The 25,962-nt window shown below is 41.0% G+C and overlaps 1 protein-coding gene across 3 annotated transcripts in view; it reads left to right on the forward strand.

The window, feature by feature from the left end:
* Positions 1-25,962, forward strand: part of CDK15 (cyclin dependent kinase 15) — a 124,484-nt gene that overhangs the window by 25,039 nt on the left and 73,483 nt on the right. For all 3 annotated transcript variants that reach the window (XM_018554016.1, XM_018554015.1, XM_018554018.1), the window contains 5 exons: positions 4,716-4,795; positions 5,477-5,571; positions 6,695-6,757; positions 11,825-11,948; positions 15,197-15,317. In XM_018554016.1, the coding sequence (XP_018409518.1) occupies positions 4,716-4,795; positions 5,477-5,571; positions 6,695-6,757; positions 11,825-11,948; positions 15,197-15,317 (483 nt within the window). The remainder of the gene's footprint in view (positions 1-4,715; positions 4,796-5,476; positions 5,572-6,694; positions 6,758-11,824; positions 11,949-15,196; positions 15,318-25,962) is intronic.

Consider the following 25,962-nt stretch of genomic DNA (forward strand, 5'->3'; position numbering starts at 1 on the left):
TTAAACTCTTGAGCAGTGTAAACCATAACAGAGCCATGGACTTTACCCAAATTGTGGCAACATTGCTTTTTCTGTAGAGTAAACCTGCTACTTTATGCTTTCCATTTGATGCTAATCTCCCACACTAGTTAACCCCAAACATGAAGCTATTACCTAAACTATCAGGCCAATACTTACTGTTTCCTGTGTAATTTCATAATAACCCCTTGCCAATTCATTCTGTAATTAAAAAGTCTCTCTGTGCTCTATAGAGGAGTGTGGTTATTCTCTATAGTAAGTGGTTGCTGAGTAACTTCCAGCTTCATTGTCAAAGTCAGGGCCCCTGTTGTCTACAGCACCATTGTCATGATTGTGATATTGTCAGAAATAGTCATTTAACTGATAATAGCACCCAATACATAACACCCACTCACCTTGAGTGACACCTACCCTACATAATGCTGCAGCTATGATAGGGGAGTTCTATGCTCCTCTATCATCACCCAGACAGTGGCAGTGAGCCTAATCCAGAATACCTACCCACACTATTCCTCATTCCTGGGAGCCCTTGCTGTGTTTTAAGGCTAGGTATTAAGCTAGAGCTTAATGTGCCTTGTTGACTTCTTTCCCTGGTGCTCACAAGCATTCGATCCAGTCATACCCTGTCATGACATGAGATCCAATGCTCATAAGTCTAAAAAATGCTACACTGAGTAAGGTTGGGAAATTATGTTATTGCTTTCCTGCAGTTGGGCTTTACATTATGTTATGAAAAGATATTGATGTTAGAAACTCCAATAATAGATTACAGTGCCAGGTTGCTGTAAGCAAAGCTAGCAGCTAGTAGAATCTTGTCCTGCATCAAGAAGGGAATGTTTTGCAGGGATAGGTCTATAATTTTGCCACTTTACACATCAATGGTTCGGCCCCACCTGGAGTATGCGGTGCAGTTTTGGGCACCGGTCCACAGAAAGGATGGCCTTGAACTGGAGAAAGTCCAGCGGAGGGCGACCAAACTCATAAAGGGGATGGAGGACCAGAGCTATGAGACACGGCTACTAAATGTAAACATGTAAGTAAGGAGATTAAGGGGGGACATGATTTTCATGTACAAAATGTTCCATAGTCATAGCAACATTGGCAACAAACTCTTTGAGATTAATTCCGTAACAAAGACTAGAGGACACCACCTAAAACTGGTAGAAAAGAAATTCGAACACAAGGGGCGAAGGGGGTTCTTCTCAGTTCGCGCGGTTAGGGTCTGGAACTCACTGCCTCAAGCGGTAATTTCCGCAATTAATATGGAATCATTCAAGAGGCTTTTGGACGACTTTCTGAGAGACCGAAATGTACAAGGGTACAGGTACTCTTAAGAATGAGAACACTCGTGGACTATACACACACACACAACAGGTTGGACTTGATGGACTTATGTCTTTATTCAACCTCAAATACTATGTTACTATGTTACTAATGGATGGCAATTCAAAGTAATAGGCAGGAGAAGATAGATTTGACTTTTTATTTCTGAAAATGTGGGTCCTTTTCCAGAGACAAATATATAGAGAGTTTTGTTCAAATCCTTGGACTGTCTATGTACAGTATATTAGGGACAATTGGCAACTATGCTGAAGCTTCCGATTTATAAAAAGTATTTCACAATTTATTATTGCTGTGCTGCATCAGTAGAATGTGTTTCACTATTGTAAAATGTAATCATAGAGCGAGCCATAATTCCTTGTAATCTGCACAGTGCTCCTCTGCAGTGAGATGTTGCTTTTAGATTTTCCTGAAGTTCATGTGCACTTTATAAGCCTTCTTTGTTTAGCTGAAAACATCAGGTGTATTATGCTGACTGCAGCACATAGATATAGAAGTTATACAGTATATTCGCCTTTCTAAACCGTTTGTTATTCAACATGTGAAAATGATTTATTAGAAATGTGTTTGTTTGGTGTGACAAATCCTATCTCTGAACATGGTTATCAATAAACTAAGCAATGGTGGCAGCCAGTGATATTTATGCTTGAAACTGTCCTATATGCAATTCAAGTGGCTAATAATAACAACAGCTGGTTTGCAGTTGTAAATGAACTAGCACTATTGATCTGTTCTTGTGACTGGTTTAATAAATACACTTAAACTGATCAATGTTGAACTCTCCAGGGACTTTAATGGAGAATGTTTGCCATGCAGAAAACTAATACATTGGACTGATTGCAAGATACTTTTCCTTCCACAGTTACTATTTCCACAAAATAACACATCTTGCTTCATGACAGAAATTTACATTGTAGAGGTCTAGTGAATATTAAAGAGTAAGTACACCAAAAGCTAATATTTAAATAGTTGGTACATGCTGAAGAGTAAACCCAATGTACAGTTTCTTATATCTCATTGGTGATATCTCTTGGCACCAGGAATCCTAGGTCTTTAAAACTGCTGTGACTGTTATAAAGTATTTCAACACTTCCCTTTCAATTGTTATGTTTATTTTATATTATGAAGAATATTATGGTACATGGGAGCCAAAACCCAAAACTTTCAGGCGGAGGTGTGATTGCAGACTTAAAGTGAATCTTTAGTCTTTAAAACCCAGTGTGTGTATATCTGTATGAAAGGGAGAAATGTCTGCCCGCAATCTTAAAACCAATTTTTACTTGAATGTTATTTAAACATTTGCTATTTATTTTAAGTCCCTGAATACCATGCTTCCTGCTTAGTAATACAGCTTGTTGTGTTTTAGTGCTATATTAGTAATATTCCTCTTATATAATTTAAAGCCAAGGACAGAGTTTAGTCAATAGACTTTCTAGTTCAATACATTGTTATTGCATTTTAAAACTAGTGAAACAGAATATGGAGGTGCTTGTCTGCCGAGGGATATCTTAAGTAGTGAACATGACCGTAACAATTTATAGGAAAAACTAACCCATCCTGAGAGGTATTTGGATCTCAACTGCGGTCCGTTACAATAAAATGAGATTACTTAACTGTACGAATAAGTCCAGTGTAGTGGATGCGTATCTGATGAGGAGATGTTCATGCGTTCTAACAGATACTGAAATGGAGGTATTACTTCATGAAACACTTCATATAACAGTATATCCATGCACTCGCATAGATATTGAATGGCTGTATTACCTCATATAGCACTTCATATAACCAGAATGTCCATGCAATCAAAGTTAATCCTCGGGTGCTAACAGTGATCAACTGCCCATCCACTTCTCCAAATAGATTGGCCCCAGGGGTGCTGCTTCTCCTCAGATCGGAAAAAGCACTCGTCCATACATGGAAAGAAACACAAAACAGAACACCCACCCTGTGCAGTGCTGATTTATTGGTATCAATTTGTTAAAAACAATACAGGCTACTCACAAGTGTAGCAGCATACAAGCTTGTCAACAGTCACCGGGAATAAGAAGCTGTCAATGCATGGATTCCATACGAACTCTCACAGTCCTCGACCAGAGTAACACAGAAGACGACAGCTGTGAGTGACGTGGTTGATGCGTTTTTTGATCCAGTGATCGGAGAAGAGATCAGCACCTGGAAGCCTGTGAAGACAGTGTATTCTAGGGAAGTCGGCAGGGGTGGATGGGGCAGCATATTCCGCCAATCGGTACAAACGGTCCAGTGGCTGTATAGACGCCAGACGCTTGTATCTTAAAAGCCATCGCCGTCTGTCTAAAATGACACCAAGAACATGGCGGCAGCAGCAGCTGTGTTCTTGGTATAACCACTTCTGTGGCCCGCCGTATATTTAGGGCTACCCGCAGCAAGTGGTTAAAATGATGCAGCAGCGTGCTGTGACAAAAGACAGCTTAAAGAACAGATGGTCATTAATAAATGAATGCTCCAATTTAAGCACCCCAAACTTAATAAACATATATCAACATAAAGTAAAAATTAAAAACACACGCAAAAGAAATAAAGACCGCAAATAACCACCCTTAAAACAAAAGCTCACTTTTATAAATGGAACACTCACAGAAAAAAAAAAAAGCAATGTAACCTAAAATATTCAATATAAATGAAAACCAACATACCACAAAATAACTAAAACCCCCAAAATACCGTTCCCTGAAACAAAGCCCATTTTTGTTAAACTGAAGCCTTGCAGACAAATTAAAAAGTTTGCTATGGATGGGAGCAGCTAAAAGTGACGACTGACCTCAAATCAACAAAATAAAATGAATAACAAAAAAGCCCCCAATAATAACAAAAAAGCAGTTTACTAACTAATCCTAATCTCTCCCTATGCCTTTTGTCAGCTTTCCCTACAACAGCTTTCAGTTTACTGACACTGTGCCTGCCCAGAGCCCCCTTTTATAGTGAGGGATTGGCTTATCCAAAAGTGCCCGTATATTGGCCCTTCTAAACCTTCAAAGGCCATGCAATGCATTAGGGTTTTAAAAAATTCTTCTGGGAATATCTGCACAAAACTTTGCTGTGGGGAAGTCAATCTTAAACTCGCAGTATGCCTAGAATAACAGCAAACCCAGACCCTATCCCTATTCTGGAGGAGGAAGTAATACATATGGTATCAGTAAAGTGAGGAAACGGTCTTTGCCTTATAGTATATCATGAAAAATCAAAAGAGGGATATGGACATTTTACATATTGTGCAGCATATAGCACAATATTGGTAATGTTAATAATATTAATCATTGTCATCATCATTGGAATATGGCCTTGTGCCTTTTGAAGTAATTATGTATTTACATTTTTAGGATTAATGGGCAACTGGTTGCTTTGAAAGTCATCAGCATGAAAGCTGAGGAAGGAGTGCCCTTTACTGCAATTCGAGAAGGTAAAGTGTGTATTCCATAGCAGTGACACTGGAAGTGTAATAACTGCCACCAAGGTATTCTGTATACTGTACTTGTAGCCATACGATTTTTCTATTGTGTCTTTTAAGATAATATTCTTTGAATTTATATCCTAATAAATGACTCTACTTTTTATTACATTGAGAGAGCATTAGTTTTTTAAAAGCCCCTCCCCCTTTTTGGATTTGCATACCTGAAAGTGGGTTTATTTGTCTTTTTTCTAGTATCTAATACAGGGGGATTCATTTACTAAAGAAATAGAGACTTTTCTCTAAGCAAAGTGAATGCTCCCTAAGCTTTTAAAGAAGCACGCCAGGATTTTTTTTTTTAATTAACCCTTGCAGTGGGGCTACCCTAGCCACTGCTCCAAGTTTGCTCCCGTGATTGACTACAATCTCAATACAAATTAGCTAAGTAAACGTGAAATTGTAGTCCATCACAGGAGCGAGCTTGGAGCGATTGCTACTTTACAACACACACATGGACCATGGGGGACAAAAGTAGCCTCCCTCCAGAAGGTAGGACAGTGTTGGCACCAATTCAGAGATGATTTGAGGATCTGAATGATACACAAATAAGATACATTTTTGTTAATAGAACATTTAACTCTTGAGTTTAGTGTTACTTTAAGTACATTAAGTTCTATTTTTATGTTTTTACAGCATCTCTCTTGAAAGGCCTGAAGCATGCAAACATTGTTCTTCTGCATGACATCATTCAAACCAGGGAAACGTTAACGTTTGTCTTTGAATATGTGGTAAGTCCATTTTGTAAGTGTATGCTTACATATGATTGTATATTGTTGTTATTAGAGGTTTTTTTAACAGATTTGTAAAAGCTAGCCATAGACAGATGTGCAGGCTTCCTATATAACCATAATTCCTTGATTCATTTCTTCCTGTCAAAGTCAAGCTTGATTCACATCCTCCTATCTCCTGAGCCTTCCTATTGGTCCTTTAATGTAATGGACAACCACACTGAGCAGCTGGGGGTAGGAGGGGCAAGACAAGCTTGACTTTTTCTTTTTTAGGAATAGTTGACATTTGCATATGATTCCAGCTTCCTTTATCTTTGGACCAGTAAAAGGATCTATGTTTCAACAGATATGCTTTTTTGTTTTATATAAGGCCATACTGCTAATCCTTTTCATTTCCAAACATGTCCTGCAAGGGGAGCACACAGCACTGTTTTAGACATCTCTCTAAAATAAACAGACTTTATTTGAAGCTGTATTTGAATTAGTCAGATCAATTAACTTCCCTCAAAAAGAGCTTAAGCACGTTTAATCACTTCCTTAGACTAAATGCATAATAAAACTTTACATAATTATATAAATAAAATTGATGAGGACAGACTGTCCTTTTCCTAATGTAGGTAAATCCACAATCTTAGTGACGAGTGTACAGTGATGATTATGCAAAGTGAAGTAACCTAAAAGAACCAATCATCTATCATTTGATTACTATTCGCCTTGCTGAATTAAAAAACAGCAGGACTGTGGATAAAGACAACATGACATATTTTTTATAGTTCTTTAATGCACTTGTTCATGACCCTCATCCTAGTTAATTTTGGGTGTTCTAAGACATCCTATGCAAGATGTGAAGAAAATCCAACCTGGCTTGAAAATTGGAGGTGAAAAGTTCATTAACGAACAGCTACTACCAACCCTGCAGTTAATGTCATCTTGGGTAGATGTAAAGGTTTTGGTTGGAACCTATTAGAACAAGCAGTGACAAATTGGATAAGGATAAGATAGGATATAGAAACATGGATGCTTACACACAGAAAGGACTATGAAAATTCCTAAAAACAGTTTAGTTTATTTAAGGGTGTATTTTGCTGATGTTTTATATGTACATTTGTTTGTTTTTTTGCAGCATACAGACCTGTCGCAATACATGGCGCAGCATCCTGGAGGGCTCCTGCCATACAATGTTCGGGTGAGCATCTGTATTTATTTATGTGAGCAAGGATAGTCAACATAGACACCTAGGACTCATTGCTAAAATCAGATTAGGCCACTGCCAAACATGCACACCTACACAAAATTAACTGTAAGAGCTGGATCTGTTTAATTGTGATCCGTTGCATTTCGATAAGTTTTTCAACGCATGCTGACGGAAGGGCACCTAACAATGAATGGCTGTCAATTTGGTTAGTTTAAACCGCTCCGTTGTGTTGTACTGAAAAAAGCTAGAACAACGCAATAGATTCAGTGTGAACTAGCCCCACTGACACCCATTTATTTTTGATGCACAACCAGTGCTTGCAGAATTTTTGCAGATCGCACTGGATCGGAATGCAGGCAATAATATGCCACGCATTCGGCTGTGGGTGATCGCACTGTGGGCGTTGCTCGCGGTGCCATTTACTTCAATGCACCACCATGCCCCCTCCTGCCCCTGAACGCAGGGAGCCGGCCAAATTGCGATACAGTGCGTTCCAGAGGCTTACCGCTCTGGAACGTACTGTTTGTGGTGTGAACCGGCCCTGAAAGCAAGGGAGTCGCCAGAGCAGGTCATAAACCTGCTTGGATGAACTTAAACCGTCTCTATAGAGAAGGGAGGGGGTGTGCAGGGAGCTGAGAAAGTTTATTGCTAGTACATCACAGTAGGAACAGTAGTCCCCTAGACTTGAGATTGTCTCCATCAAGAAAAGCCTGGATCAGGCAAATGGCATCTCATGGCTATGGATAGCTTATCATATCCGCCAGTACAGATATGTCATCTGAGGACAATGCATGCATTCAGTTTAATTTTAGAAGGACTAATAAAATCATATGCACTTCATAGTCATCACCTGGTCTTGCTGATTTTAGCAGAATCCGATGGATTTTCAGCTGACACCCCTGGTAAATGGATCTCTGGTAAAAAAAAAAAGTCTATGGGGCTGGTTTTCCTGACCAGTAGACTCCTGTTTCTCTAAAAAGGCAGCAGTGCAGAGAGCTTTGCTGTGCACACAGGCCAGGATTGTCAACTCATATCTTTAATTACTAACGTATGAATGTCCCAACTCCAGTCTTCAAAGATTTCTAACAATGCATGTTTGTGAATTCTTGTCACAGCCATGGGTGAGAAAAAGTGTTGCTTATTTACGTTGGTTACTAAGCAATGCAACTGTGCCCCCACCTGGTATTGAGAAGAAAATGCACTGTTAATGGGCTTTGACGAGTGAAAGTGAATACCAATGATCAGGTTCTACTCTCTGGTTATGTTGACAAAGGCATTTCCTTCATTTAATCAACCACATAATCTGTGTAATTTGATAGATATAGTTGCCAATAATTAATAAAAATGGTCAAGAACAAAAATTTTATATATTGCAGTCCGTAGACGTGGCTGCATCGGTTTTCTTTTTTTCAGGCTAAGTACATTTTTATTTTGCAAGAACAAAAAAATACCTGTTGATCTTGTTAGAATCCCAATGCCTTGTAACATCCTCTGCACTGAACTGACATTTTAAACAAGGAACTACAAAACAACTCGATCCTATGTATTAGAAATAAGGAGGTGTTTGCAGTCAAACAAGAAGAGAAGCATACATACAGTACAGTGTGTTGTCACTCTAGGAAAGGAAGTGTTTTACTGGTAGGATTACCATAAGAAAATAAAAGTAAAAAGCCTAAAAAAAAGAAAAAAAACAATGAATCTACCACATCTAAGGACTGGTAAGCAGCATTATATAACATCTGGATTTTGGGTTTCAATATACTTTTAGGACCATGAAGCAGCATACCGCTGTTGATGCAGCTTGGCAGAGGCATATGACTCAAAAGGCTAGCTAATCATAATTACAAATCCATTGGCAAGTTAACATAAAAAAATCAACTTGATATTTATTAATGTCTTAGGAGTTCCTCTTTAAAATATGCAAAAAGGCACCAAAATGGAGGAATAACCCTACCCATTCATTTAAAGACAGCCGACCACATATAAGCTTGCAGTACCCTAAACCAGAAAAATTAACACTGCAACAATGTTAAGAAAAACACCAGTTATTCTTTTCCTGTTTTTTATACTTATGATATACATCAGGGGTCACTAAATGGCGGGCCGCAGTCTGGACATAAACCAAGCGGCGGATGTGTCCGGACCACGTTTGCCAACCCACGTTTGCCAAACATGGGTCCCCCCTGTTTTTCAGTCATTGGCTGCTAGTATGGCTGGCTTCCTAGCAACCAGTGGCGTCAGGCAGAGCTAGCTGCTACAAGTACAAGTGATCTGGGCAGCTGTAAAGCCACTTAGATCATTTGTATTAGCCACAATTGTGCACGATTGTGGCTAATACAAAAACCATAGCTGGGGGGCAGCCATGGTTTTTGGGTCCCCCGCTCCTCTGGAGAGCCCGGGACCACAGGACACAGTGTCAGGATGGAGATCGGGAGATCAAATGAACACGTTAGCATAAGGCATGCACATGTATGTTAACGGGGGGGCATTTAGTGAAAAAAATGGGGGAAAAAATAAACATTGTGATGTGCCGTGATTGGCACATTAGCCCCGTGCCAGGGAACACACACCAACTTCTGTGCATTACAGTGCAGGTGTAAATGCAGACTAAATGGTGGACCGTAGTATGGGCACTGTCTGAGTGGCCATTTTGTCCGGATCACGATTCGGACCTCCGCTCAATTTTATTCATTGGACCCCCTAGAATTTGAATTAACTACCGCTAGAATACATTGTTGTTTTTTTTCTCCCAAAATTACTAAAATACAAAAAGTGGTTGTTGAACTTATGTGAGTTACAAAACATATTTTTCAATGAGTAAGCATTTTTGATCCATAGGTCATCTATAAAATTTACACTTCACAGAATTAGGGTACAGTATTATTTGCCTCATTACAGGTAATCCTCTATGTGCCAAGATCAAGCAGTGTCTGTGCTAAGATAGTACAGTTTCAAGTATCTGGCACCAGAACAAGTTGCCCAGTCCCCCCCTCCCCTTGTGTGTGCTCTTTATCACTAATCTTACTTTTTAAATTGCTATGTTGCTGTTTGTTATAGTCTCTGACAACTGAGTTAAGGTGCCCATACCCTGTGCGCTTTTCGTTAAAAAATTGTACACTAACGCTCTTTCGAACGCATATCGAACAGTTGATGGCACATCACTGATTTTCCTTTTTAATATTGTGATTTAAATTTTTTGTTCGGTCAAAATTTTTTTTTTCTGACCAAACATAAATTGATGAATGAGTGGGGTTTTCGTTCTTCAAAAATCTCTGCAGGAACACAGCACGTGCACAAAAGGAAATTATTTCCATCGTCAAAAATTGGTTGGTTAGTATGGACTAATGAACGATTTCCGAAATCGACATTTGACTATGCTTGATTAGGTATTTGAGCTATAATCGAACAAGTGTTCCTGGAAGAAACGTACATTTCCGACCGAAAATCTACTAGTTTATGACCACCTTTGGGGCTGGTGCACACCACATTGTCCGCGTTCCAGTGCGTTCGGCCTCTGGAATGCACTGGAACGCAAGTCGGCCGGCTCCCTGCGTTCAGGGGCAGGACCCACACTGCAAGCACTATTTTCGCAGATCGCACTGGACCGGAACGCAAGCACTAATGTGCCTGTGTTCCGGGTGCGGGCGATCACACTGTGAGCGGGGGAGTGGCTGCGGTGCCATTGAGTCAATGCACTGCCACTCCCTCTCCCGCCCCTGAACACAGCGAGCCGGCCAGCTTGCGTTCCAGAAGCCGAACGCTCTGGAACGCAGCCTTTGTGGTGTGATCCGGCCCTTAGGGTATGTTCACACCATGTCCGGACCAGATCTAGAGCAGATCTTGCAGTGCGATTTTTGCCGCGCTTATGCGACTTTCTGGTGCGGATCTTCTTTTTATTTATTTTTTTACTTCAAATGGGCTTTCAGGTGCAGTGCAGTCCAGTGCATTTGCATGCATTCGTATGCATTTTTGAAGCGTTTCCATGTGTCCCAGTGCATTCCAGACCAGAGAAAATGAGACTAGCAGTATTTTTGTGTCTGGATCGGCACGGACTGCACTGATGTGAGCAGAGCTCAGAAATACCATAGGGACACATTGGGATGCTTTTTTTGTCCGTGAACAAACTGTTCTGGTTTGGGCATGGTGTGAACAAGCCCTTAAAGGAGAACTATGACATGAGTGATTTCCACTCACCTCATAGTTCTAAGCCGACCTGTGACAATGAGACTGTCACAGGTCGGCTCAGTAGATCGGGAGGTGAGAGAACACATACCGGGTTCCCTCACCTCTCGATCCTGTCACGGCTCTCTGCCGTGACAGGGGGAGGGGCTGGATTCCCCTCTCCCCGCTCCGATCTGCCAGCGCTGACTGGCGGAACGGACGGGGGAGGGGGCGGGTACAGCTGGCTCTGCCTCTAGATAGGCAGAGCCAGCTGTCACTCACGCAGCTGGGCGGATCCCGTCATCTAAGTCGGGATCCGCTCCAGGTGCGGCGTCTCAGTATACTGCGAGCTGTAGCTCGCGGTATACTGAGCTTAGGGTAACGGGAGGACGCTAGTTTGTGTCCTCCCGTTACTCCAAGGAGAACTATGGGGAAAAACACTGACCCCATAGTTCTCCTTTAAGCCACTACCACAGTAATTTTGTGTATGTGCTCTGGCCATGCAGTAGGTAATTTTTTCCTGAGCGTGCAGTGCATTGTGTCACCCTAGGTGACAAGCAAACCTATTCTGCAAAAAAAAAAAACCCATGTGAGCCTTATCTTCCTGCAAACATGCTGCACTTAGCCGTTACTAGTTTATCAGGGTTGCGTGATTTGCCCTAGTTTAGCAAGACATTTTACTGTCAGTATTTATTTTTGTTACCAGTTCCATATAACTCTTTCTACATCAATCATAGAATATTTTTGTATACTAAATGAAAAAAGGTGGCATAAGCATGTTACTGATTTGTACACAGGGTTGATTCTAACCAGAGCCACAAGGACACAGTGAAAGTGGTTCTGGGCAAAGCACAAAGGCTTCCCTTTTGATCTGAGACTTGTTATCTCTTTGTGTAGCTCTTCATGTTCCAGTTACTCAGAGGTCTGGCCTATATCCATCACCAGCACATCCTGCATCGAGACCTAAAACCACAGAATCTCCTTATCAGCTACCTAGGGGAGCTCAAACTGGCTGACTTTGGTAAGTCCAACACAACTGATACCATTACATCAGAGTAGCTGGAGCAACAGGCCTTTAGAGTACACTTCATTTTTTGTAATTAGATCATCATGAATAAGATTAAACAAACTTTTCAGGTTAATGAAATGTTCAGTTTTGGCAGGTTAATGGGATGCATGTGTGTAAAAAAAAATACAGGGTCAGAGTCTGGACTGTATTAAATGCATGTTACTGCTTTACAACAAACAATGAAAAGTCTACTAGGTGTTGAAAACAGAAAATAAACTTGAATTGGAGCAAATGAGGGAACTAGAGCAAAATAGTTGTCTGCTTAAACCCTGAAAGGTGGTCATATAAATAGGATGGCAATTGGATGGTTTGGTTTGACCAAAGACTAAATTAGCATATGCTGCACATTAGCTGCTCAAGCACTAGGTTTATTGTGGGAAAACTGTAGTCTATATAGTGTTAAAAAAAAAAGTCCAACCTGGCACACAGACTTCTCCAACTATGGGAGTCTGCTCAGTTGATATTTTGACTGTCACCTGATGTGAATGATGTTCTAGTTGTCGATCACAATATCAAGTATACAGTAACAAGCTTACTGAACAGGAATTTGTTGTTCTCAAGATTGGTTAATTGAAGTCCATATTTACTCAGATCATCAACTGTTTTAGTAAATCAGCCCCTACAAACCAATAAATACAATTTAAAAGGCTAGAAATCGGGCTTAGAAATATAGAAGTGGGCATTGTTCATTGATTTGCATGCAGAATACAACCAACTATAGAGGACTACAATTCCCAGTAATTCATTATAAAGCAATGCAGAATGGCACCGGCTATAGAGGACTACAAATCCCAGCAATACATTGTAAAGCACTGCAGAATAATACTATCTGCTATAGAGGACTACAAATCCCATCAATACTTTATGCAGCAATGGGGATCAAGATTAAGCTACATACTCTTTGTTGCTCTGGGTTCGCGGCCTGATGTCTCCAGGGTCTTAGTAGGCTGTTCAGGCTCTCGGGGGAATAGTATGGGCTCCCGGGCGGTCAGTGTAAGCTCCCGGGCGGTCAGTGCGGGCTCCCGGGCGGTCAGTGCGTGCTCCCGGGCGGTCAGTGCGGGCTCCGGGAGGTCAGTAAGACTGGTGGCTGCGGCTCTCTACTCAGGCATATCAGAGGGCTTGCTGCGATTCGAGTCGGGTGGGGCCGTCCGTGATTCGGGTCGGCTGGGCCTATTTGCAGGGGCTGGCCTGGAGCGGGAGTTCCACCCGCCCCTATGTTAATCCGGCCCTGGAGCTTGTTAAATAAAAATGTTTAAAAAACACAATACGAGTATAGATAATCATATATGATTAAAATATTGGTCACATAAAAAATGACGTTAGAGGCAAACCCTAAGTAAAAGTGTGCAAGTGTGTGTAGAAAAGCAATAAACTTTCCCTAAAGCAGCGGCTTGCTGGTTGCTGTGTATCAGCTCTTCAATAAGAAGGTATGGTATTCAGGGTTTCTAAGCCCCCAGTCACACATAGGCATTTTTACGCAAATCATAAAAAGCAAGCATTCCTATAGAGCTCATTCACACCTGCGTGTTAGTACGTGTGTACAAAAATGCGGGAAAAAAGTACATGCTTGTACATGCAGAATTCAGTGCGTTCTGTCCCCAATAGACTATAGTGTAGCCGCAAACACGCGTAAAATCAGACATCTATGAAAAATGTTGTGTTTTAAATGCGTGTGTTTGCACACATAAAACTTGTTGAATTCTAAACGCCTATGTGTGAACGGAGACTAAATGCTAGCTGTAGTGGGGAAGCTGCTTTATGCACAGTGGCAGCAAGTGCTGGAATGCAGAGAACTGCAGCACCCAGCAATGCAACAGGCTAAATTGAGCTGTGTGATCGCCTTTCCGAAAAATTCTGTATAGTCCCAGATGTAAATTCATTGAGAGGAGCAGCGTGGAACATGGAGCCCACAAGGTAAGTCTCACTGAACACCAGTGCTCGGGCATCATTTACCACTGACACAGGGGCACTATTCCTACCACTAAGAAAGGGGCACCTTTCCTTCCACTGACACAGGGGCACCATTCCTCCCATTCAGAAAGGGGCACCATTCCTTCCACTGACACAGGGGCACCATTCCTCCCATTCAGAAAGGGACACCATTCCTCCCACTGACACAGGGGCACCATTCCTCCCACTGACACAGGGGCACCATTCCTCCCATTCAGAAAGGGCAACAATTCCTTTCACTGACACAGGGGCACCATTCCTCCCATTCAGAAAGGGCAACAATTCCTTTCACTGACACAGGGGCACCATTCACTCTATTGATATATGGGCATTGTTTCTCCTGTCAAAGCAGAATAGTCCACGTAAGCCTGCAGGACTAACATCCCCCTGAGGAAGCCCCATCGGGCGAAACATGTTGGGGCATTTAGAAGAACCAATGCTTCTACCCAATCAAATATAGACAACATTTATAAAGTATTGTGATACTAGCTGTATTGTGGTTATTTATTCAAGCAATCATTCAACTGTGTCTTTTAAATAATATCTGATGATTTGATATAATAAATGATTATCTATTTTATTATATTGAGAGAGCCTAAGTGTTTCATTAAAGCCCCCCAATGAGAAGTTAGCAATGGCAGACTTCAGGTTTCGCCCAGGAAATGTTTCCTTTACACTTTACTTTTAATAGCTAAATTTCAGAAATATATTATTATTTTTATACAGGATTTATATAGTGCCAACAGTTTGCGCAGCGCTTTACAATATAAGGAAGACATTACAATCACAATACAATTCAAGACAAGGTGGGAAGGAGGGCTCTGCCCCTGAGAGCTTACAATCTAAAAGGGAGGGGCAAGTGATACATGAGGAGGTAGCTGTGTGGGGATGAATTGTTTGAGAACGTGATGGTTGGGCTGTTAGGTTGAGGTTAAAAAAAAATATATATATATTTTTTAATTAATTTGTAATGAATAACCTATAGAGTTATACATTTTGTTGACATCCGATTATGTCGGTAGTTAATAGCTTACAGCAGACTGATGCATTTTATTGACATCAGATTGTGTGGGTAATCAATAGTTTACATCCGACTAATGCATTTTGTTGATATCAGATTCGGTGGGTAATTAATAGTTTACAGCAGACTGATGTATTTTAGTGGTAATCAAATTGTGTAGAAATAATAATAGCTTACAGCAGACTATTGCAGTTTGGTGATTTCCTGCAATGTGCTATTATCTCTACAGGTCTTGCCCGAGCCAAGTCAATCCCCAGTCAGACGTACTCCTCAGAAGTGGTGACTTTGTGGTACCGCCCACCAGATGTTCTTCTAGGTGCTACTGATTATTCCTCTGACCTAGATATCTGGTAAATTCAACTCAATATTTCTTGTACCCCAGAATTAAAGAGTAATTCAAGTGTATACCATTTTGTTTACATACAATACACACAAGTGGCAAAAGTACACACCAGGGAACCATTTGTTGTTATGTGCAGTCTTGTCTGACCCCTTAATCCCAATGGTGTAGGATGGTGTAGGATGGTGTAGGATGGTGTAGGATGGTGTGTATGTGGTGACACATTGATTAGTAAGGTATTTCTGTAGCTCATGGGGATAATAGTGTCTCACATGCTGCTATAATACCCATGTTTTGCTATGAAACCCTTGATTGTTTACTGGCATGATTATAAATGCATCATTCAGATGAGTAATTTTTACTGTCTCTGTTTCTCCTCTGGCCATTATTAATACTCTTTTAATTTCAGAATTATTACTGAAAATAATTTTCACAATTTGGGGGGGTTAAAAAGATAACCCCCACTGGATGTCAAATACTATAGGTACACCACTAGCCGTAAGTTTAATATGAATGATGCCTCCCCATTCCCTATGAATGTGGTGGTATTGTCCAAGGACTGTCTGCTGCATTCCTAGCCCATCTTTCTTCTCATCCTCCATTCCTCTACTAACAAAACAAAAGCAACTCAACACCCTGGAAGCCTTCTTTAGTTTTGGACACAGCAGGGAATGGTTAAAACTCCTGGCAGGGGTCTTTGTTAGGGATATTTCCTCTCGCATCCTGAGGAAATCTCTCCGAAGTGGGATTAAATCCCCTCTTAGACAATTGTCCCCAAAGTATGTGCCCCGGCCGGAAGATATACCCTGACCTCTTGTTGGCAGGACTGTCACATTGTGGATTTCACATAACTTTCTGACAATGGTGACAATGATGGGGAGGTGGCTGACCCTAAAAACTAATTTCTGTATCTTTTCCAACCTTAAACAGAAGTTTTGGTTGCACTGCCCCTTTAAACAAGTGTGGTGAGAGATCATTCCCTGTCACATAAGTCTGACTGTATTAATATTAATATCCCCTCATGGCTAGTTGTATCCAAGGAAGAAATTGAGATCAATAGACAGGTAGTGTGTGCTTCAGAACTTAAACAAGCTTGCATATTGAACAGGAGTCCGTCTTAAATTCATCATGAAACAAAGTCAATTCTTTCATGTATATAGTACATCTAAGGGCAGAGGGGCATAGAAATCAGGCATAGGTGAAGAAAACAAAAATGGAAAAGACAGATATACTGAGTCTGATTCTGGATGGGATTCTGTGTTTTGTATGCATGCAGTCCCTGCTAGCATGAATTGCAGAAGTAGGATGAAAGACAATACAAACTGCCTTATCCTGCCAGTGGATGATGGCACAGAATACCAAGTAGCTATATGGGAGTAAGGATTGCTCCAATTATAAAACCGCAATAGTGGTATTAGTTCACTAAGCCTAAAATACATATACACGAATAACTAAACTCTTCAAAAAGGAATTTCTGATGTGTGTTTGTGTACATATATAAGTTGTGTTTAATAATAATAAGAGAGTACTGTTAGGCGAGGTTGACTTTAATGGATGATTATAGAGCTTGGACTAGCTATAATTTGATGTGATTGGTTTCAAGTATTTGTTGTCATTTATTATTTATACAGAAGATAGGTACAGTTATGTCTTTATTTTGTATCATATAACTAAAATATGTGACTGTTTCATAAAATAAGCATTCACTTCAGTTTCTCTATTGTGTGTACTTGCAGTTTTATTGTATTTTTCTATAAATAATATTTTTTATGAATCATACATTTTTATTATGTTCATATGTTGTCTGTTTACCACTTTTACTGCTAAGGATGGCAATGGCTGTGTGAGTAGGCTGGTCTGATATAAATTCCTCTATTTGTTGGCTAGTTCTGAATTTTGTAAATGTGAGTTTGTTATAAGAGCAGTCAAATTGGATATTTATAGGCCTAACAACTGATGTGGCCATTACAGGGCTCGTGGGCAAGGAAAATCTAGTTCAGGAATCCATCCCCATAATTGTGGACAAGTAGCACTGACAGTACAGAGTATAGAGATTGAGTGCCTGCTGCTGATCTCCAAATCTTCAAAGCATTTATCTCATAAACAGGGCCCTGTGCTCATGGCACTGTTTAATCTATGAATGATTTAAGCATGTACAGTAACTGAGGCAGAGAGGTCAATAACCACTGTTGCAAAAATGTGGACAACAGAATGCTTCTTGGTTTGTTGTTGCTAATTGGTATAATCACCACCTTGTTAATTTGATCCATGTCAGTTAGCAGGATGCTCAGATCTCACAAATCAGTAATAAGCCTTAAAGGGTTTCTTTAGGCTAAGAAGCCCCATTAAGTACCTTTAACTGATTAAAACAAGGGCACAGTTATCCCCAGACATGTACATCTGCATCCTGTGCCAGCAAAATAATGATGAATAGGAAGATCACTGGAAGCACCTGGCTGACTTAAAAAATAGAGTTCCCTCCGTACCTGGAAACTATTGATCAGTAGTAGACAGGGCTGCTTTATTAAAGGGGCAAAGCAATATTTGTTCCAGTCCTACCAGGACAGGGACATGTAAAGATACTTGTAAGCTATTGTTATACACTGTATATCAGGAAGCCAAACAATACTTTTGTGTTTTGTCACCATTCTTTTTATTAAAGAAAAGCATATAAATGTTCAAACAAAGGGAGCACAGACTGTTCTTTAATAAGTGGTGAAATAAAAGGATGGCAAAATAAAACCATAAGAGATAAGTGATCTTATTTATAAAATTGACTCCCTGTTTTAAAGAAGGCAAGATTAGTGTAAATTTAAATATTTTGGTCAATCTAAAAGATTATGCAATATTATGCAGAATCAGTAAAACTTTATATTAGTATGTATATCGTATATATGTTTATGTATATATTTTATTTATTTATTATGTGCAGGTCTAAAAAAATACAATCTTAACAATACATTTAAGCTGTATTGTGTACAAACAATTAAGCTATGTCTCCCCCTTTGACAGATAGCTGAGACTGTGCAGGGCTGCTGCATGTCAGACCTGACTGTCACTGACAGCTCTGGTCCCTACTATTGATAGGAAACAAATCAGGGTGGTTGCTGATCATGTGATCACTGTGTCAATATGGCAATTAGGCTGGAGGCTTCATTTACTAAATAAGCCTTTAGCATGCAGTTGGCATTGCAGCTTAAAGGTGGCAGCATGCCTCTTTTTAAAAGTGTACTTGTAAATACAACTACAGTATTAAAAATAATACATTGATTACAAATTAAAAACTTTATTTTTACAATATATGCATTTAGCAGGTTATAATAAAACCAGAGCAGGGTTTTATTAAAAAAAGAATGCCAAATATAAGCTTTATGTTTATTCTAGATTTAAAGTGCAACTAAAGCCAACATTCTTTTTTTGGGGGATAGAATAGAAAGGGATTAGAGCACCTGTCAGGTTTTTATTGCTGCTGATGCCAATTCCAGCCCTAAAGGGGACATCGTTATCAAATCTAAAGGTGGCCATACACTGTACAGCCATCGCAAGACCTTAGTGATTAAAAAAACGTACGATCTGCCTATCTTGGACAGGCAGATCGCACTCTCGATCATCGCAAGCCCGCCCCCCTGAGGGGCGGGCTTCCGATGACCGCAATGCTGAACGGGCAGTGTGCGCGTGCGCACACCGGCCCGTTCGGCATTTGTCTCCCGAGCACTGTTCAAACCAGCCGAAAATCGTACGATTCTCGGCTGGTTTTCTAACATGCTCCTTAGACAAAAGACGTGCGACCGCTCATTAGAAACCCGCGCACGACTTCGTTCACACTGTTCGATTCTCGTACGATCGCGGGATTTCCCGCGATTCTCGTACGAGAATCGAGCAGTGTATCGGCACCTTTATAGAGATCCATTTGGTTATAGTATCTTCAGCCCAATCAAAACCTTATCCCATCCTAAGCCCTGATGAAGGGGTATTATGGTTGCCACTGAAATGTGTTGGCATTGTTTTTACTTAATCATTTTGTGCACAATTAAAGGCACATTTGGACTCTTTCACCTTTTGGTTTGGAGCCCTCTCTTTCTGAACAATGAGTCACTTCTGGTTACCCTACAAGGGAGGCCTGACTTGTTGGGGAGCTGCTTTGCCAATGCCAGCAAGCTTACTTGAAATCTTTCCTGCATCTGGACTATTTGAGTGAGCACAGTAATCCCAGCGCCTCTATAATGTGTTCTTTTGAGATTTTTATTGCTGTCTGTGTCCCCATTAGGGAGATTCACCCCCTATATTTGTCTATCTGTCCTTTTGACCATTATCACCGAAGGTGAAAGTAAAAGAAAATCACAAATTGTATATTTTGTTTTTAAGAACTTTCAAAAATACACTTTCTCTATTTGTGTAGATGCATTTTGGCAGACAATACAGTCTGCTTTCATAAAACACTTTATATTAGGCAGCAGCCCTAGAGATGTTAGGGATGGTTTAAAATAATAATGGAGATCATCTTCCAAGAACTATGATGCAAGATGAAGTTGGCAGAACAAACTGTCTGTACAGTATGATGCCCTGTGATCATTTGAAAATGGCTAAATCTCACGTTTGGCAGATTAGACCATTTCTCTGTATTCCTGATATAACATTTCCTTATACACAGGCTTGTTCAGTAGGTTGCATTTTCAGTGTAGGGAATGCAATTTGTGGTAAAGTACAACACAACATCTTTCAATGTACTGTACATGTCTGCTTCACCTCTGTGGGGACTTTCTACCTTGTAAATATGACTAACACACAGATGAGTTAACACGTCTGGTATGAATGTGGCCTGATCCCTTTGTCTCTGATTTGTGACAAATCTTTGTGTTTACCAATGGAATTGTAAAATTAATTTGCTGAATCCAATAGATCTGAACAAGTTTTGGCTGGAGCCCTATCTTAAACTGGGCCTGTCAGTTAACTTTAAAAGTCTTTTTTAATAAATTCCTGACATTTCACAAAATAAAGCAACAGTATAATTTTTCCCCAAAAGCTCCACCTTTTACCATTAAAGGAGAACTATGAGGTGAGTGCTTTTCACTCAACTCATAGTTCTAGCCGACCTATGACAATGAGACTGTCACAGGTCGGCTCAGTAGATCGGGAGGTGAGCGAACACATACCGGCGTTCGCTCACCTCTCGATCCTGTCATGGCAGAGAGCCGTGACAGGAGGGGCTGGATTCCCCCCTCCCTGCTCCGATCCGCCAGCGCTGACTGGCGGAACGGACGGGGGAGGGGGTGGGTACAGCTGGCTCTGCCTCTACATAGGCAGAGCCAGCTGTCAAAACGGTAAAAATGGCGAGTGCACAACTGATGTGGGATGTGTAAGAGAAATGGATATGTTAAAACAATTTTAATGTTAAAACAATTTGGGGTGAGCGAGCTTCTTGTTCAGGGGGAGGAACCCTGTAGGCATATCTAAAAAGGAGGGTGGAAAGGTAGTACAAATAAAAACTTTAAAATCAATGTTTGCCTGAAAACTCACTGTTTTGGACGGACAAGATGAGATCGCTCAGCGGCATCTGTGGCCGGTCTGTGTGGGTATGAAGAACGGGCTACATCGTCATTGGGCAGTCCATTGATGTTCCCTGGTGGTTGTTGTAACTGGGGGGTCCGTTGGGACAGAGTGAACTGTGCTGGTGGACGTGGCACTCACCGTCAGGTGCAATGAGAGCTCAGCTGGCCAGGCTGCCACCCGCCGGCTGAACGGGAGCAGGAATGCAGCTGTAGATCGGTATCGCTATGAATCAGCGATCGTGGAGGAAATGTTGTGGGGGATTGGTTTAAAAGTGATGGACACTGCGGTCTGTGAAGAGAAGGGTTCGGCTATGCGTTTCGAAGTTCTGGACCTCTTTGTCAAGCCAGAAGTGGTTCACTGGAGCGGGTGGGAAAAGCAGCGGTTTTAAAATAATGACATGTGGGCGTGGTTGTCGATCGTGAATGGATGTCATTGGTCGGTTTGTTTAGAGCTTGTGAATAGACGGCTTCAAAGCCGCTGATGTGGGGAACGTCTCCTGTGTGTATGTTTATGATCTGAGATCGTAAGTGGAGGTTAAAAGAGGGGCACTTGTTGTTGTCATGGACGAATGTGCTGTTACTATGGGCAATAGGATGGCTTGATACTGACTTCGCCATACAAAGTTTCTATTTGGAGAATGTGTATTTAGATATAAGGTTCTGTTTTGGATGCTAAAATTCAATGGAATCACTTATATAGTAAGATGCAGAGGGAGGGCTTTCAAACCAGTGGGCACAGGCTAGGGGGGCTTCTTGTGGAGGCAGTTTGTTGTGTGTATTTCTTTTTCTAAGGGAGTGGATTTTGCTTTTTAACAAGGGAACAGATTCCGTGTATGTGTTGAGTTGAATTTTAGAGGATGGTTAGTATCTCCAAATCTTCATTTAGTCCGATGGGTGTTAAGGTATTCAGTTTGTATATCCTATAAGTTTCTCTATTACATAGGCGTTTGAAGCGCTCTGAGGGTGTTAGGTGGATGGGTATGTGTTCTATGGCGAACACTTGCAGGGCGTGGATGTTTTTGTGGTGTTTGGCAGTGAAGTGCCGTGGCACGCTGTGTTCGCTATCTCCCTTTTCTATGAAACGCCTATGTTCTCCAATGCGTTTCCGTAATGGTCATATGGTGCGTCCAACGTACATCAAACCACAGGGGCATTTCAGTCCATATACCACATGATCGTGTGTACATGTAATGAATTGTCTTATATTATAGACATTGTTACTATGATCTCTGAATGTTGATTGGCCATGATGGATGAATTGACAGGTGAGACACTTCGGCTTTTTACACCGGAATGTCCCTACTCTGTTGTCAAACAGCAAGTTTTTTGTGTTATTTTCTGTTTTTTTGAGCAATTTGCTTGGTGCAATTAGGTTCTTGATATTTTTGTTTTTCTTAAAATTTATAAATGGTCTATTTGGCAGAAGGGGTCCTAATTTTGGGTCTTTGAGTAGGATGTGCCAATTTTTGTGGATGACTTTTTCAATGGCTTTATAGCTGTTATTGTAGGTAGTGATAAATCTCACTTGGTTGTTGTTGGTTGAGGATTGTCTGCGGTCAGTGGTTTTGGTTCTGACCGTTTGTAGATAGGTTGAGAAGGCATTTGTGATCAGGTCATTGGGGTATTTTTTCTCTTGGAATTTTTTGGTGAGAAGTGAACTGGAAGAGCAGTAGTCGGTTTTGTCGTTGCAATTTCTGCTGAGTCGGCAAAACTGGCTTTTGGGAATATTATTTTTCCAGCGGGGGTGGTGACAACTGTTGTAGTGGAGGTAGGAGTTACCTCCTGTGGGTTTTGTGTGGTTTTTGGTGATGATTTGGTTATTTTTTGTGGTCAATTCGAGATCTAGGAAAACGAGTTTGGTGGTACTGGTGACGTGAGTGAAGGAGAGGCCTAGTTGGTTGTTGTTACAATGTTGGACGAATTCAACCACATTTTCTGGTGGGCCGTCCCAGATGATGACTGTCATCTATATACCGCCCGAAGAAAACTAGATGTTCGGCGTATGGATTGTTTTTCCATATATGATGGTCCTCCAGTAACCCATGGTAAGATTTGCGTAGCTGGGTGCATAGTTGGCGCCCATAGCCGTCCCGTTAATTTGTAAGTAGAATTTTTCTAGGAAAGAGAAATAATTATGCTTTAATGTAAACTCGGTACACTCCATGATGAATCTTGCTTGGTTGTGATTGATGGCAGATTTGGAGAGATAAAATAAAAGGGCCTTTAGACCCACTGTGTGTGGGATGGATGTGTACAAAGAACAAGCATCCAATGACACCCAGCAGTACGTGTCATTCCATAGATAAGTGAATAGGATTTGAATAAGGTGACCTGAATCTTTGATATAGGATGGTAAGGCTGTGACCATGGGTTGGAGGAATTGATCTATGTAAACGGACAGTCCGCTGGTAAGGCTGTTGGTACTGGCTATTATTGGGCGCCCGGGTGGGTTTTCAATGTTCTTGTGTATTTTAGGTAAGTGGTAGAAATAGGGCGTGCTGGGATATGTGGGGTTTAGAAATGATCTTTCTTTCTTTGAGATAATGTCACTCTTGAAGGCTGGTTCGATAATGGCATTGAGCTCTTCGGTGTATAGGATCAGTGAGTCTTGTGGGAGGGGTTTGTAGGTGTTTACATCTGAGAGTAACCTTAGTGCTTCTTTGGTATAGTCTGATCTATTTTGGATAACTGTTCCGCCCCCTTTGTCAGCTTGTTTAATCACGATGTTTTTGTTGGTACCAAATTCTTTTAGGGCTTTCAGTTCAATTGGAGAAAGATTGGGGTGTTTTCTGGCTTTAGAACATACCTCCAGTAGGTCAGAATATACTAGATAGTAAAAGGTGTCAACGAAGGGACCCTTAGAGTGAACAGGATAAAAGTTAGATTTGGGTTTGAGGGAGGTGTGGATTATCTCAGGGTTGGCGATGGACTCAATCTTGTAGTCATAGACGGGGTACGTGTCTGCCAATTCATAAAGTGTGTTTAACGATGTTGAGGGCAGTCTCGTCTAGTTGTTCAGGGGCATTTTTGGTGGTGATGGTGTAGGGGGCTGCCAAATAATGGCGTTGTAAGGTCAGAGAGCCAATAAATTTGTTTAGATCTTTAAACAACGTAAACGGATCGGGTTTTGTATCTGGTGCGAAATTTAAACCTTTTTGTAGTAGGGATATTTCTTCTGGGCTTAGATTGTGATTGGAAAGGTTAAATAGTTTAATGGTGGAGGGTTCTATGGTGGGATTATGTCTGTTTTTGCTATTTTTGCTGAATTTTCCTCCTCGGGATCCTCTTCGCGTGCTTTTATTTTTATTTTTGGAGGGTGTGTGGGTCCCAGATCTAAAAAATAGGTGATGTTACCAGTACTGGACGTGATGGTATGATGGGTGGCCGGTGCCTCTAGAGCAGTTGCATTTGGAGTTTTGGATGTTTGTGTTTGTGGGGGTTCCGAGGCCATAATTTCTAGGACGGGGTTTATGAACAGGGGGAGAGGTTGAGGATTGGTAATGTTCGGTGGTGTCGGGGTCTTGGATATAGTGGTATTGTGGATGTAGACCAGATTCGCTTCATCCCAAGTTAGTTTGGTTACTCTATTTGTGGCTATGGGATGTATTGATAATAGAGGGACAGGGTGTGGTTTGGCTGTGGTGATCATGCGGGTTTTCTTCCAATGGAAAACTCTGTTGAGATTATAGTCTGTGATGTCCCTCTTGAGTTTTCTTGCTTTGGAACTTATGATGTTATTTTCAAATAATGATGTTACGTGTTAAATTTGTCATCCATGGGGCATAAAGACACGAGCTTTTCGAAAGAGTCTTTGATGTTGGTCTGGAGGTTGGTGACTTTCAATGTTATGTCTTTTAGTTTGCGCTCTCTTTGTTTAATTATAAGTTCTATCCATTTTTTTGTACAAAATTCGGAGAGAGGTGCCAATTTGCTGAAAGATCTGGGTCGAGGAAATCACACGTCTTGGAGATTCTTAAGCCTCTCGGGGTGATACCTAGTTCAATGTATTTGTTTAGGAATGCAATGTCCCACTATTGTTGGCTTTCTTGGTTAGTGTATGTTTGGAGTTTGAGGAACAATTTCCTCATCTCTATTTCGAAGGTTTCAGAGTGTGGGGGATGACTATTTTGGGTATGGGTCACGCAGCTGGGCGGATCCCGGCATAATTGTCGGGAGCCGCTGCGGCGTCTCAGTATACCGTGAGCGGTATTCTGAGCTTAGGGTGACAGGAGGACGCTAGTTTGTGTCCTCCCGTTACCCTAAGGAGAACTATGGGGAAAAGCCTTAACCCCATAGTTCTCCTTTAACAGGCATATTTGTGGTCCACTCCAGTCACTTTACTTAGGCTGAGATGACGTCATCAGTCTTCTTCAGGGATGTGTGAATCTAGAATTGAAGCATCACACCTTTTTATATCCAAGCCCAGATACAAGTTTATTTCAAAGACAGATTGCTTAAAAAGCCAACGCATCTCAGGGCTGTAGCTTCACCGTCTTTATCTGAACTAGGATGCAACTAAAAAAATAAGGATTAAAAAATATCTTGTATAGATCATTATAATACATGATTTTAAAGACTAAGGAATGGAACTAACAATCAGTAAGAGGCATAATAGCAGTAAAAGGATGTCATAATAAAAAAAATGAGAATTCTAAAATGAATAATTGTATTCAAAATACTGGAGATAACCATGGAATTGATCCCAAATAATAATAACAACCAGGTTGGCAATAAAAGTATGAGATGTATATTAATAACTATATTATTGGCAAAGTTGGTGATGATAATGAATGCTGCCAACCTAATATTAAATGTTTTTTTATATCTACTCTACCACCAAACATCTGGATGTCAACTTAAATATAAAATGAAAACAAAACGTCTCAGGGTTCCAGCACTACTTTTCCACTTCCTTAAAGCAGAACTCAAGGCAAAGGTGTTCCTAACCCTTGCAGTGGGGCTACCCCCGCACTGCAAGGGTTAAGTGATTGTTTTTGTCTAGGCGCTAAAATAAAATTATACTCACCTGAAGCGCCAAGGCAGCTTGCTGCTACTCTGGTCTCTGAAGCCTGTCTCCTCCTCCTCTGCTGCCGTGATGGCATGTCC

The sequence above is a fragment of the Nanorana parkeri genome, unplaced genomic scaffold (assembly GCF_000935625.1).
Source record: "Nanorana parkeri isolate BGI_ZX_2015 unplaced genomic scaffold, ASM93562v1 scaffold139, whole genome shotgun sequence".
Classification (NCBI taxonomy): domain Eukaryota; kingdom Metazoa; phylum Chordata; class Amphibia; order Anura; family Dicroglossidae; genus Nanorana; species Nanorana parkeri.